At 61.3% G+C, this 12,232-nt stretch overlaps 1 protein-coding gene across 9 annotated transcripts in view; it reads right to left on the reverse strand.

The window, feature by feature from the left end:
• Positions 1-12,232, reverse strand: part of DCAF6 (DDB1 and CUL4 associated factor 6) — a 48,315-nt gene that overhangs the window by 13,771 nt on the left and 22,312 nt on the right. For 4 of the 9 annotated variants that reach the window (XM_055123137.1, XM_055123136.1, XM_055123138.1 and 1 more), the window contains 4 exons: positions 11,194-11,307; positions 10,868-11,110; positions 6,230-6,391; positions 1,078-1,137 (listed from right to left, as the gene is read on the reverse strand). In XM_055123137.1, coding sequence (XP_054979112.1) covers positions 1,078-1,137; positions 6,230-6,391; positions 10,868-11,110; positions 11,194-11,307 — 579 coding nt within the window. The remainder of the gene's footprint in view (positions 1-1,077; positions 1,138-6,229; positions 6,392-10,867; positions 11,111-11,193; positions 11,308-12,232) is intronic. The other 5 variants (XM_055123139.1, XM_055123142.1, XM_055123144.1 and 2 more) reach the window with 5 other exon arrangements.

Consider the following 12,232-nt stretch of genomic DNA (forward strand, 5'->3'; position numbering starts at 1 on the left):
GGACAGAGGGGCTTCACGCTCGACCCAGCAAGACACCGCAGGCGCCCGCCCGCCCCCCGCTCTACGAGTCTCTCCTGAAAATGTCCTGGGTTAAAGGCACCACCGTCCACGTCCAAGGGCCTGGACTCACGCTCTCCTTCCGGTTTACTAACCGGTCTCCGAGCTCTGTCTGTCCTCTGCTGCACCCCTGATCGGAGCCTCCCCCCTGCCCCCGCAGCCCTGGGCCTTGCAGGGCGGCCTGGACTGGTTCGAGAGCAGCCAGCAGCCCCGAGAGGGGACAACCCCCCTCCTTCCGCCGATGGCGCTTCGGGGAACGGGTGTGGCCGCGAGCTCAGGATGTTCGAGGGGGGACGAAGTCGGGCGTGACAGCAGGTGGGGCAGCAGGGCCCTCAGGACACGGCCTCTGTGCCCCCCGCCCGCCCCCCGGCACTGACCTGTGCCCGGGACTCCCGACTCCCTGACGCTCCCTGGAGGTGGGGGGCGGAGGCTGGCTCCCCCGACGGGCCTCCCGCAGACGGTCGTGGCGTTCCTAGCCCCGGAGCCCGCCGCCCGGCCGCGCCCTCACACACGGGACGCCAGGAGCAGGAGAACGTCAGGGCCAAGACACAGACGCAGCCTCCCGCTCTGTTCTAGAACTCTCTCCTGAGTCAGGGTCGGTGATGGGGGGGAAAGGGGGGTCACGCCGGGCAAGGCCTCCCTGGCCGAGTTCTGTGACTCTGAAGCTAAGCTACTTACAGTGCTGGAGGCGTTCTGGGGAGACGGCTCGAGGCCAAACGGGCAAGGCCCAGTGCAGCAGGGGTGGGGCGGGGAGGGTTCCCTGACCACTGAACTTCCCTGCCAGCCGGCTGCTGCGGGTCGCCGGGAGGAAACCCTGCCCCACTGACCCCGTCACACACAGCGAACAGACCCCCCTGGGAGACTGCTGGAGCCCCCCAGCCTCCCGCCAGCCCCCCTCTAGACCCCCTCGGCATGCAGCTGCGGCCCGGCCCCTGGCCCCCTGTCCCCAGGCTGGCGCGAGGCTTCAGGGCACCCCTGCGCCCCGTGGCTGGGCGGCCCGGCCCCCTCCTGCTCACGCACCCTGCTGCTCGCCCGCGGGCGTGGGTCCGGGCTGGGCGTTAGCCCCAGAGGAAGGAGGATCTGCAACAGAAACGAGAGGTCAGCGTGCCCCGGCCGAGCAGGCACCAACGTCCCGCCCGCGGGGGCCGGGGCAGCCGCACGCGGCCAGGAAGGGCTGAGCATGAGGCAACGTCCTCCGTCCCTACGTGTCCTGCAGGCAAAGCCGCTACATTGGGGGCCACGGGAGCCAGGAGGGGGGGCGGGGGCGCCTACTCCCCCCCACCCAGAGACTCCGCCCAGGCCGAAGCTCCCTCTGCCAGAGAGGACGCCAGCAGAGGCCAGGGGCCTGCCAAGCACTGTGCAGGGAGTCCCACACGGAGAGCAGGCTCTCGTGAGACTCAGTTTCCCCAGGAGCTGGGCGAGCGGCACAGGGAAGCCCACAGGAGTGGGGCTGAATTGCCGCTTCCCGCCTTGGCCACCTCGAGAGCACTTTATGGAGACCGTAAGAACTTCCGGGCAAGGGTTCTTTTCCTGGAGTGGGGGGAGTGACACCCAGCGGTGCTCAGGAGACCGCTCGTGGTGCTGGGGACCGACCCCATGCAGGATGCAGGCGAGGCACGCGCCCTGCCCGCTGCCCTGGCGCTCTGGCCCTGAACACCAGGGGTCCTGGTTTCCAAAACACTGGCACGGCAGCGGGGAGGGTGCTGGCTTTGCACACGGACGACCCGGGTTCGAGCCCCGGCATCCCGTAGCTTCCCCAACGCTGCAAGGAGTAATTCCTGAGTGCAGAGCTAGAGAACCCCTGAGCATCGCCAGGTGGGGCCCAAAAAGAAAAAAAGAAAGAACTGGGCTGATTAAATGCACGGAGAGGGGCTGGAGCGATAGCACAGCGGGGAGGGCGTTTGCCTTCCACGCAGCCGACCCGGGTTCGATTCCCGGCATCCCATCGGGTCCCCCGAGCACGCCAGGAGTGATTCCTGAGTGCAGAGCCAGGAGGAACCCCTGAGCATCGCCGGGTGTGACTCAAAAAAGCAAAAAAAAAAGCACGGAGAACTGGTCTGGACTAGGGGAGGTCTGGCTACTCCGGCCTCAGTTTCTCCCTCTTCCCTGGACACCCCAGGGTGCTGGTCGCTTTCACTCCCCAGGCACTGCGGGAAAAATGGAACACGTAGCCCATCGTGCCCCCCGCCCTCACCTCCCCCTCCCAGCCCCCTACCCCGTCTCCCGGCAACAGAAGAATAATTCTTAGTTTCTAATGCCCTGGCTTTGAATATTCATAAAATCAATATCCATCAAACAAACCCCTTGCACTTGCATCGTTTTCCACCTAACGGCATTTGTTCTACCGCATTCCAGGGCATTCTAAGCTAGCAGTGTCCTCAGCTGGGCAGCAGAGAGAACTTTCCAGTAGATTCTGGCCTCTCAGTTTTGTAACATCCGGTTGCTCCCACTGTACACGTTTTTTGTTGTTGCTGTTGTTGTTTTTGCTTTTTGGGTCACCACACCCAGCAATGCACAGGCATTACTCCTGGCTCTGCACTCAGGAATCACTCCTGCAGTGCTCGGGGGACCCTATGGGATGCTGGGAATCGAACCCGGGTCGGCCGCGTGCAAGGCCAACCCCTACCCGCTGTGCTATTGGCTCCAGTTCATCTTTTAGAATATTTTTATCCTTCTGGACTTTTTACACCTTTCAGTGAATCTGGTGTCACCAGAGGCCTCTGAAAACTATCTCCAACCAGAAAGGAAGTTTACAGCAAAAGAGAAAATCGGGGCTGGAAAGAATTTTCAGGGGGGCTTGGGCACTTGGCTGACCTGGGATCACTCCCGGGACCCCCACCCTCCCCTCAGCACTGCCAGGAGAGGCCTGAACACCGAGAGTGCACCCTGACCCCCGCCAGCCAGGGGGAAGGCGGGAACTACAGCATCTCACTCGCTATGTCCAGGAACTGGGAAGGGGGCTCGTCTGGAGCAGCCAAGAAGGAAGCAACACCCCGCCCGAGGTCCTCAGATTCCCACCTGACCCCATCCAAGTTTCCCGTGCCACACACGGAGCTGCGGCCGCTCACTCTCGGCCCCCTGCAAACGTCTAAAGCGCGATGTCCTGGAGAGAGACTGACACGCTGGCCAGCCACCATCCTACACGTGTCGAACCTCCTCGGTTTCCAAATCGCACTGACGTCTCCTCGGAAGGAGAGTTAAATAGGTGCGGAGACGACAAACAAGCGTCTGGGAAGGCGCCAGCGCTAGTGAGAATGACGCCGAGGGGGGGAGCACCTCCCAGGAGCACGGAGACGGCCCGAGGCAGAACCTGCTCCAGTGCAAACTGGCACCAGAGGCCAGAGGCCGAGCCACCAACACTTTTTTGTTTTTTGTTTGGGGGGTCACAACCTGCGATGCACAGGTGTTCCTCCTGGCTCTGCACTCAGGAATTGCTCCTGGTGGTGCTCAGGGGACCCTATGGGATGCCGGGGATCGAACCTGGGCCGGCTGTTCGCCAGGCAAACGCCCTCCCCGCTGTGTTATCGCTCCAGCCCTGCCTCCAAACACTCTCGCGCCACCTGTGAAGCACAGACCTTTCCTGCCCTCAATTCTGCTTCCAATTCAAACCTGCTTCAATGATTCACCTGATACCTGCCAGGCGGCAGGGTTTTGAAAATATCTGTATCTGCTGGGACACTGGACCCTTTGCACATTCCCTTTCATATCCTGTACGTCTGACTTTAGCAAGAGTTTTCTGCACGGTACAAAAAATAGCAAAGCGACTTACGAACTGTCATGATTATAACCGAATCCAACTTCAAACCTAGGAAAAGCCTTTCCTTGCTTTCTCTTTTTGGGTTAATGGGCCACACCGGGGGCCCTCAGGGGGGGCCAGCTGGGGGCCAGCTGGGGGTTGGACCCAGGTCAGCCACGTGTAAGGCAAGCACCCTCCTGCTGTGTTCTCTCTCCAGCCCGAGTTAGGATTTTTCTATAGAACCCCCCCCATCTGTGCTAGAGCACTATTCCCTCTACTAATTGATTATCATGGTATTAAAAATCAAATTTTGCGGGGCTGGAGCAATAGCACAGCGGGTAGGGCGTTTGCCTTGTATGTGGCCGACGTGGGTTCGATTCCCAGCATCCCATATGGTGCCCTGGGTACCACCAGGAGTAATTCCTGAGTGCAGAGCCAGGAGTAACCCCTGTGCATCGCTGGGTGTGACCCAAAAAGCAAATAAATAAATAAAAATCAGAATTTGCTCCAAACATCACATTAACACTACTGTTTCCCATTTTTATTTGGGGGCCACACCTGGGATGCCCGGGGTTCTAGCTCTGCAGCACCTAGGGGTCACTCCTGGCAGTTGGGGACACCAGGGGGTGCAGGGACGGAGCCCCGGTCAGAGTGTAAGGAAGCGCCCTCCCTGCTGTCCACGGCTCCGGGCCGGTCATTTCACCGTGCCGTTCTAGAACATGCCAGCGTCATGTCGTCACCGCTCTTCGTGGAACAGGTATTTACAGAGCGGAGGTTTCCGTTCTCCGGATACACAGATTAATTCTAAGCGATTAGCTCAGGGCTCTCAAAGCAACTGACACCCCAACGCACTGCATCTTAGGACGGAAAACACAAAGCAAATCACTGCACTGCAGTGAACACGAGAACCCAGACACGCTTCGGGTCCCACGAGGATTGAGCGCCCCGACTCCAGGCCCACCCACAGGGACAGTGGAAAATAAAGTCGGGGAGCAACTGAGCTGCTCTCTCGTTACTCTCCTGGGCGTCCCAGGATGCCAGAAGCTTCCTGGCCGTGGGAGAAGTGGGCGCCACAGGCCCGGCTGGGTCTCAGCGACCCAGCCACCAGGAGTGACCCACACGGCTCTCGCCGGCCCCCGGCCACGAGGTCAGGGCCGCAGCGAGCAAGTTCAGGAAGCTTCCAGATCTTTGCGGGATGGGACGGCCAGGCCCAAACGATGCCATCATTCAAAACCCATCTCACGGTGTCTCTTTAGAGGAAGAGCGGCAAGCTCTGAGCGCGGACACGAAGGACCCAGGGGAAGATGTGTCCAAGGGGCGCGGGAGGCCGGGCTCACGCCTGGAGCTGCCCACAGTTGAGCCCCCCGGACGGCCCCCACACTCAGCCCCCCTGCACAGCCCCTTGGGAAAGAAAAGCAGGGGAGCCAGGAGCCAGGGCGGGTTAAGGATTTCAGAAGAAACAGCAACACAGCAACACGCAGTGGGCAAGCCGTTAGACAGTGGCCGTTAGAGTGGCCCGTTAGCTAGGGAGGCAAACAGGGGCCTCTTCGAACCCGGAACAAAGGAAGCTGCAGGTTATTGTGTGTCCCTGGGTCTGCCCGGGCCCATGCAGGTGAGTACCAGAGAGGGAGGGAGAAGCTGGAGGTACCACACCTTGGGGAGGGGAGGGGAAAAGAAGGGGAAGAGAGGGAAGGGGAAGGGAAAGGGAGGTGAGGGCAGGGGAGGAAAGGCAGGGCAGGGGAGGAGAGGGCAGGGGAGAGAAGGGGAGGAAGGGGAGGGGAGGAGAGGGAAGAGGAAGGGAAAGGAAGGGGATGGAAGGGACAGGAAGGGCAGGGGAGAGGAGCGGAGGGGAGGAAAGGGAAGAGGAAGTGAAAGAAAGGGGAGGGGAGGGAAGATAAAGGGAGGTGAGGCAGGGAAGGGCAGGGCAGGGCAGGAGAAGGGAGGGCAGAAGAGTGCAGGGGAGGGGAGGGGATGGAAGGGGAGGGCAGGGCAGAACAGGGCAGGGCAGGGAGGGCTGGGCAGGGTAGGGTGGGCAGGGGAGGAGAGGGCAGGGGAGAGGAGGAGAAGAAGGGGAGGGGAGGAGGGAAGAGGAAGGGAAAGGAAGGGGATGGACGGGAAAGGAAGGGCAGGGGAGAGGAGTGGAGGGGAGGAGAGGGAAGAGGAAGGGAAAGGAAGGGGAGGGGAGGGAAGGGAAAGGGAGGTGAGGGCAGGGAAGGGCATGGCAGGGCAGGAGAAGGGAAGGCAGAAGAGGGCAGGGCAGGGCCGGACAGGAGAAGGGAGGGCAGAAGAGGGCAGGGCAGGGCAGGGCAGGGCAGGGCAGGGCAGGGGAGGGGAGGGGAGGGAGGGCAGGAGGGCCGGGAGGCTGGGGGAGCATCTCAGCACACAGCAGCGGTCCGCAGCAACTCTGACCGCCACTCAAGGCCACTTGCGTGAAACCTGGCACGGGCGCTGGCCGCAGGGCGCCCTCCTCCCCGGGAGCCTGGCCGGGCGCGGGCGCGGGCCCGGTGAGTCCCTGCTGCCTCTGCTGCTCGGCCCGCTGGAGTCGCAGCTGCTGCAGACGCTTCCGGAGCAGCGCCATCTCGGGCCCCCTCAGAAACTCTGCCCGAGAGAGGGGGAGACGGCATCAGCAGGGGACAGGGAGCACCGGAGAGCAGTGGCCCGGAGGAGCACCCGGGACCCGGGGGGGAGCACCATGACCCAGAAGGAAGCACCCGCGGCCCAGGAGGGAGCACCCGGAATCTGAGGAGGGAGCACCCAGGATTGGGAGAGGGAGCACCCAGGATCCAGGAGGGAGCACCCTCGACCTTGCTCCTCTCCCTGGGAGAACTCCTGTCCTCAGCGACTTCCTCTTTTTTTTTGGGGGGGTCACACCCGGCGATGCACAGGGGTTGCTCCTGGCTCTGCACTCAGGAATCACTCCTGGCGGTGCTCAGGGGACCCTATGGGATGCCGGGACTCGAACCCGTGCAAGGCAAACGCCCTCCCTGCTGTGCTGTTACTCCAGCCCCGACTTCCTCTCTCCTCGCAACAAAGGGGGACAGGGAAATGGCCACTGAGAGCATCTGCTCTGGCTGCCCTGGCTGGCGGGCTCAGCGGGCAGTGCTCGGCGCCGACTCCCCCAGCGCCCGGGACCACCCGGCCCTACCCCCCACCCCCCGCGCTCTTGCTCCAGTCCCTGACAAACGTCTGTCTAGTTATCAGCAAAAATGACTCATCCTGAGCAATTAAATTCCACACAGCGAGAGAGGAAGCCGCGCGCCTGGAACGGAGCTGGGGCCGGGAGGCGGCGGCTGGCGGCGGCTGTGGGGGTCCGCCCGGGAGGAAGCCAGGGCGAGGAGGAGCCCTTGAGGGTGCTTGCAGGGCCAAGGGGTGCCCGCGGCCTTAGCACTCCCAAATGCCCCTTCTGGGTGTGGCAGGAAGAGCCCACGAGAAGCAGGGGGGGCCCGGACAGACAGACAGACAAGAGGAGGTCGGAGATGGCAGCAGCAGAGCCCCGGGACCTGGGGAGCGGGTGTGAGACAGTGGGTGGGTAGTGGGGGGATGCCGGTCCCGCAACGGCCAACCCGCCACCCTGCTCCAGGAGTGATTGACTGAGTGCAGAGTCAGGACTCAGCCCTGAGCATCGCTGGGTGGGACGAGGGAGAGGGAGGTAGGGAGAGAGAAGAGGGGGGAGAGAGAGAGGGAGAGACAGGGGAGAGAGAGAGAGAGAGGGGAAGAGGGGGGAGAGGGAGAGGGGGAGAGGGAGAGGGGGGAAGGGGGGAGAGGGAGAGAGAGGGAGAGGGGGAGAGGGAGAGGGGGGAAGGAGGGAGAGGGAGAGAGAGGGAGAGGGGGGAAGGGGGGAGAGGGGGAGAGGGTGAGAGGGAGAGGGGGGAAGGGGGGAGAGGGAGAGAGAGGGAGAGGGGAGAACTCTCAGTCCCACCAGCCTGAAACGGCCACCGAGTCTCAGCACTCAGGAAACCAGCTAACTGGGGGTGGGCGGGGCTCAGGGAGGCAGAGTCCGGACTCAGGAAGGTGCAAAGACGACCAAAGGGTGCCCGGGCACCGAGGCCTGGACAGTGGCCAAGCGGGGAGCGGGCAGGGGGCAGGGGACCCGGAGGGGCGGGGCCGGGGCGGTGGGAATCTGGGAGCCGCGGGCTGAGCTGAGCTGTGGGGCACAGCAGCTCCCGGGGAAGGGGACACGGGGAAGGGGACACGGTGAAGGGACTCGGGGAAGGGGACCCGGGGAAGGGACTCGGGGAAGGGGACTCGGGGAAGGGGACCCAGGGAAGGGGACACAGGGGAGGGACTCGGGGAAGGGGACTCGGGGAAGGGGACCCGGGGAAGGGGACACGGGGAAGGGGACACGGGGGAGGGGACATGGGGAGGGGGACATGGGGAAGGGGACCCGGGGAAGGGGACATGGGGAGGGGGACATGGGGAAGGGGACCCGGGGAAGGGGACCAGGGGAGGGGGACACGGGGAAGGGACTCGGGGAAGGGGACTCGGGGAAGGGGACCCAGGGAAGGGGACCCGGGGAAGGGGACACGGGGAAGGGGACACGGGGAAGGGGACCCGGGGAAGGGGACATGGGGAGGGGGACATGGGGAAGGGGACCTGGGGAAGGGGACCCGGGGAAGGGGACACGGGGAAGGGGACCCGGGGAAGGGGACATGGGGAAGGGGACCCGGGGAGGGGGACACGGGGAAGGGGACCCGGGGAAGGGGACACGGGGAAGGGGACACGGCTGGCTGTGGCTGCGAGGAAACCAGACACAGGGACAAAGGGACAAGGAAGGGGGACACAGGCCCTCACGGCGTGGGAGGCCGAGGGAGGAGCTCGGGAGAAGCCCAGGCCCCCCCACACCCCTTTTACCCCCCGCAAACGAGTCCAAGCCGAGGGCCCACCGGCGGGACAGAGCCCAGAGCCCAGAGCGCCGCTGCCGCTGGCCGTGACGGGGTCTGGGCCGGGCCCCATCAGGCTGCAGGGCGCCCTCCCCCCAGAGGGCTGTCCCGGGGACATGGGCACCGTTTCGGCTGCAGCCAGGGGTCTCAGGAGCGACCCGCCAGGAGCAGCCCTCCCTTCCTTGAAAGCATCCAGCAAAACTGCCACGGGACGCCCGAGTGACACTGGTAACATCCCACGTCCCACTAATCCCACGGCGGAAACACTGTATTGAGACGTGAAGTTGAAAGGGGACTCGGGGAGTCTGAAATACCAGATTCAAGCGCGTTGGACGCAGGGAAGAGAACCCCAAGAGGGAAGCCTGACCCCTGCCCCTCGTCCAGAGGGGTCGGGAAGGCAACTGGGCAGCTCGCCACGACCTGTCACGGCTCGGAATCTCCCCATCTCCAAAATCACCCTCCTGAAAAGAGTCGCACTTTCACTAACTGCTTAGAAAAGTACGCTCTGACCTCATTCGGGGCCCACTTCTCAAATTCTCCAGGAGGTTTTACTTTCCCGGAAGGGAACGCTAGGGCAGGTAGATTCTGGAAAACCTGCTTTATGGCTCGGCCTGGACTTCTTATTAGCGAGAAATTATACACGCCGTGTGAACAGTTACGTAACGGTCGCTGGTTCTATTCCCACAGAAGCAAGAAAACAAATTACCAAAAACGGGATATATTGATCAAAATGTGCTTCATTTAAAACAGCTCATTTGGGAGCCGGTATCAGATTGCAGAGAGGGAAGGAGAAAGATACGGCTTGGCAGTTAAACTGTGAGGAATTTGCAAATTTGAATAGTTTTCATCTTACTCAGACTGCTAGCTCTTTCTCTAGTGGCTAATATATATACTTTTTTCCTTTTTGGGTCACACCTGGTGATGCACAGGGCTTACTCCTGGCTCTGCACTCAGGAATCACTCCTGGTGGTGCTCAGGGGACCCTATGGGATGCTGGGGATCGAACCCGGGTTGGCCGCGTGTAAGGCAAACGCCCTACCAGCTGTGCTATCGCTCCAGCCCCTATTTTTTGGTTTTATGTCAAGTAAAATGCTTCCTTAGAAAAACTCAAAGAAAGATATAAACGTTTATTTTAATTAAAAAAAAAACATGATTATTTTCAAAACCATGTTAAATACACGGTTAACATAATCACATGCATACGCAGTTTAAATGCCAAGTAAGCTATGTCTATATCTGCTAAAAATTATTATCAATACTAGTACATTCCATACTTGAGGGAAATACCTTGAACGTGAGGAGTGGAACCAGGGAAAAAGAGCATTTTACCATCATTCAGGAGCTGATTTTTTTCCCCCCACTAACTACAAAAACTAAGTAGTTCAAGAATTTGCCAAAACGATCCTTGTTCTTCATGTTAACTCCAGGGCAATAACTTTTCCGGTAAACCATGTGTTGATGGTAAGAGATCATACAGAAGCATTAAAAGCAAATACAGAATGTATTTGAAATTCCATATGATTTGAGGAATAATAAAAAAAAATACAAATATAGGGAATGACTAATTTTTTTTTTTTGCTTTTTGGGTCACACCCAGCGATGCTCAGGGGTTACTCCTGGCTCTGCACTCAGGAATCACTCCTGGCAGTGCTTGGGGGACCATATGGGATGCCGGGGAACGAACCCGGGTCGGCCGCGTGCAAGGCAAACGCCCTACCCACCGTGCTATCGCTCCGGCCCCGGGAATGAATAATTATTAGGACTGTCTTTTTTTTTCCTTTTTGCCCTTTGGGTCCCACCTGGCGATGCACAGGGCTGACTCCTGGCTTTGCACTCAGAAATCACTCCTGACGGTGTCATCTGACCTTACGGGGTGCCGGGGATCGAACCCGGGTCGGCGTGTGCAAGGCCAACGCCCTCCCCTCTGTACCATCGCTCCAGCCCCTGGGACTGTATTTCCAGCATCGCTTAAACATAGGACTTTAAGGCCCGGGAACAAACACATGCCCCAAACTGCCTCTCCCAGGAAGAACTGCACCTGCTGTGCTGTGACCTGGTGACGCCTGAGCGGTGTGAACATGCAGCGGCGGCACGCTGGGACGCGTGTCTCGGCTCCATATCCACCCGTGGCGTCGGGGTCCTGCCTGTGCCCGACCGGAAGCTGAGGCAGGGGAGGCAAAGCGTAACATCTCACCGGACTGAGGCTGCGGGGGGGGCCCCGACGCGGCGGCCGCCAGCTGGTGCTCGCTCTCTGGGGAAGAGACCAGACTGTCGGTGGACGCCGTGGAGTGGGCCCGCAGGGACGTGGAGGAGGAGGCGGAGGGAGGCAGGAAGGACTCGACGGGCACATCCACGTCCATGGCCGTCTCACCTACTTCCAGCTCGGCGCTCGACGGGACGGCGGAGAGAGTGGAGGCTTCAGGCTGCTGGGCGCCACCTTCCAAGGGAACAACCTCACGTCGTGGCCGGCCCCGACGGGACGGCGGCGAGCGGCCCCCCGAGGCCTTCCCCAGGTCTCACCTCTGGGCCGCGCCCGGCCTCGGCTGCTCTGGGCCACCTCGCTGGCCTCCTCGAACCATCGGGACAACATGTCCGACATCCTCTGCATCAGGGACACGTTGGGGCTTTGCTCACCTACGGCGACACGGGGCACTGAGGGCTCTGCAGCGGCGCCGCTCGCGGCCCTCGGAGACACACGGGCTTAGGGCCGGAGCCATAGCACAGCGGGGAGGGCGCTGGCCTGGCACGCCGCCGACCCGGGTTCGATTCCCAGCATCCCATAGGGTCCCCCGAGCACTGCCTGGAGTGATTCCTGAGTGCAGAGCCAGGAGTAACCCTGTGCATCGCCGGGTGGGACCCAAAAAGCAAAATAAAAAATAAACAACAGAGGGGCTGGAGCGATAGCACAGCGGGGAGGGCGTTTGCCTTGCACGCGGCCGACCCGGGTTCGAATCCCAGCATCCCATAGGGTCCCCTGAGCACCACCAGGAGTAATTCCTGAGTGCAGAGCCAGGAGGAACCCCTGTGCATCACCGGGTGTGACCCAAAAAGCAATAAATAAATAAATAAATAAACAAACAACAGAAACACACTGACTTAAAGAAAGACAAACCAAGGGCCCGATGACTGTGTGCATTTGGAACGCACGGGGGCTACCAAGACGTCTCAATGCAGGGCGGGGGGAGGGGGGAAGGGGGCATGGAGATACAGGCTCTGGCACAGGGCCAGGGCTGGAGAGTTGATGCGGGCCAGGCCTCTCCAAAGCGCCCCCACCCCCACCCACAACGCACAGCCGGGACCCAAGGCAGGCGGGACCCAAAGGAACCTTCTCCCTCCCCTAAGATCCCTAAACTAAATATCTATCATATTCCACTGCGAAATCACCACAGATTTAGGCCAGTTTTTCCCTTTTGCTTTTTGGGTCCCACCCGGCAATGCTCAGGGCTGACTCCTGGCTCTGCACTCAGGAATCACTCCTGGCGGTGCTCGGGGGACCCTATGGGATGCTGGGGATCGAACCCGGGTCGGCTGCGTACAACACAAACACCCTCCCTCTGTA

Source organism: Sorex araneus, chromosome X (genome assembly GCF_027595985.1).
Source record: "Sorex araneus isolate mSorAra2 chromosome X, mSorAra2.pri, whole genome shotgun sequence".
Taxonomy (NCBI): domain Eukaryota; kingdom Metazoa; phylum Chordata; class Mammalia; order Eulipotyphla; family Soricidae; genus Sorex; species Sorex araneus.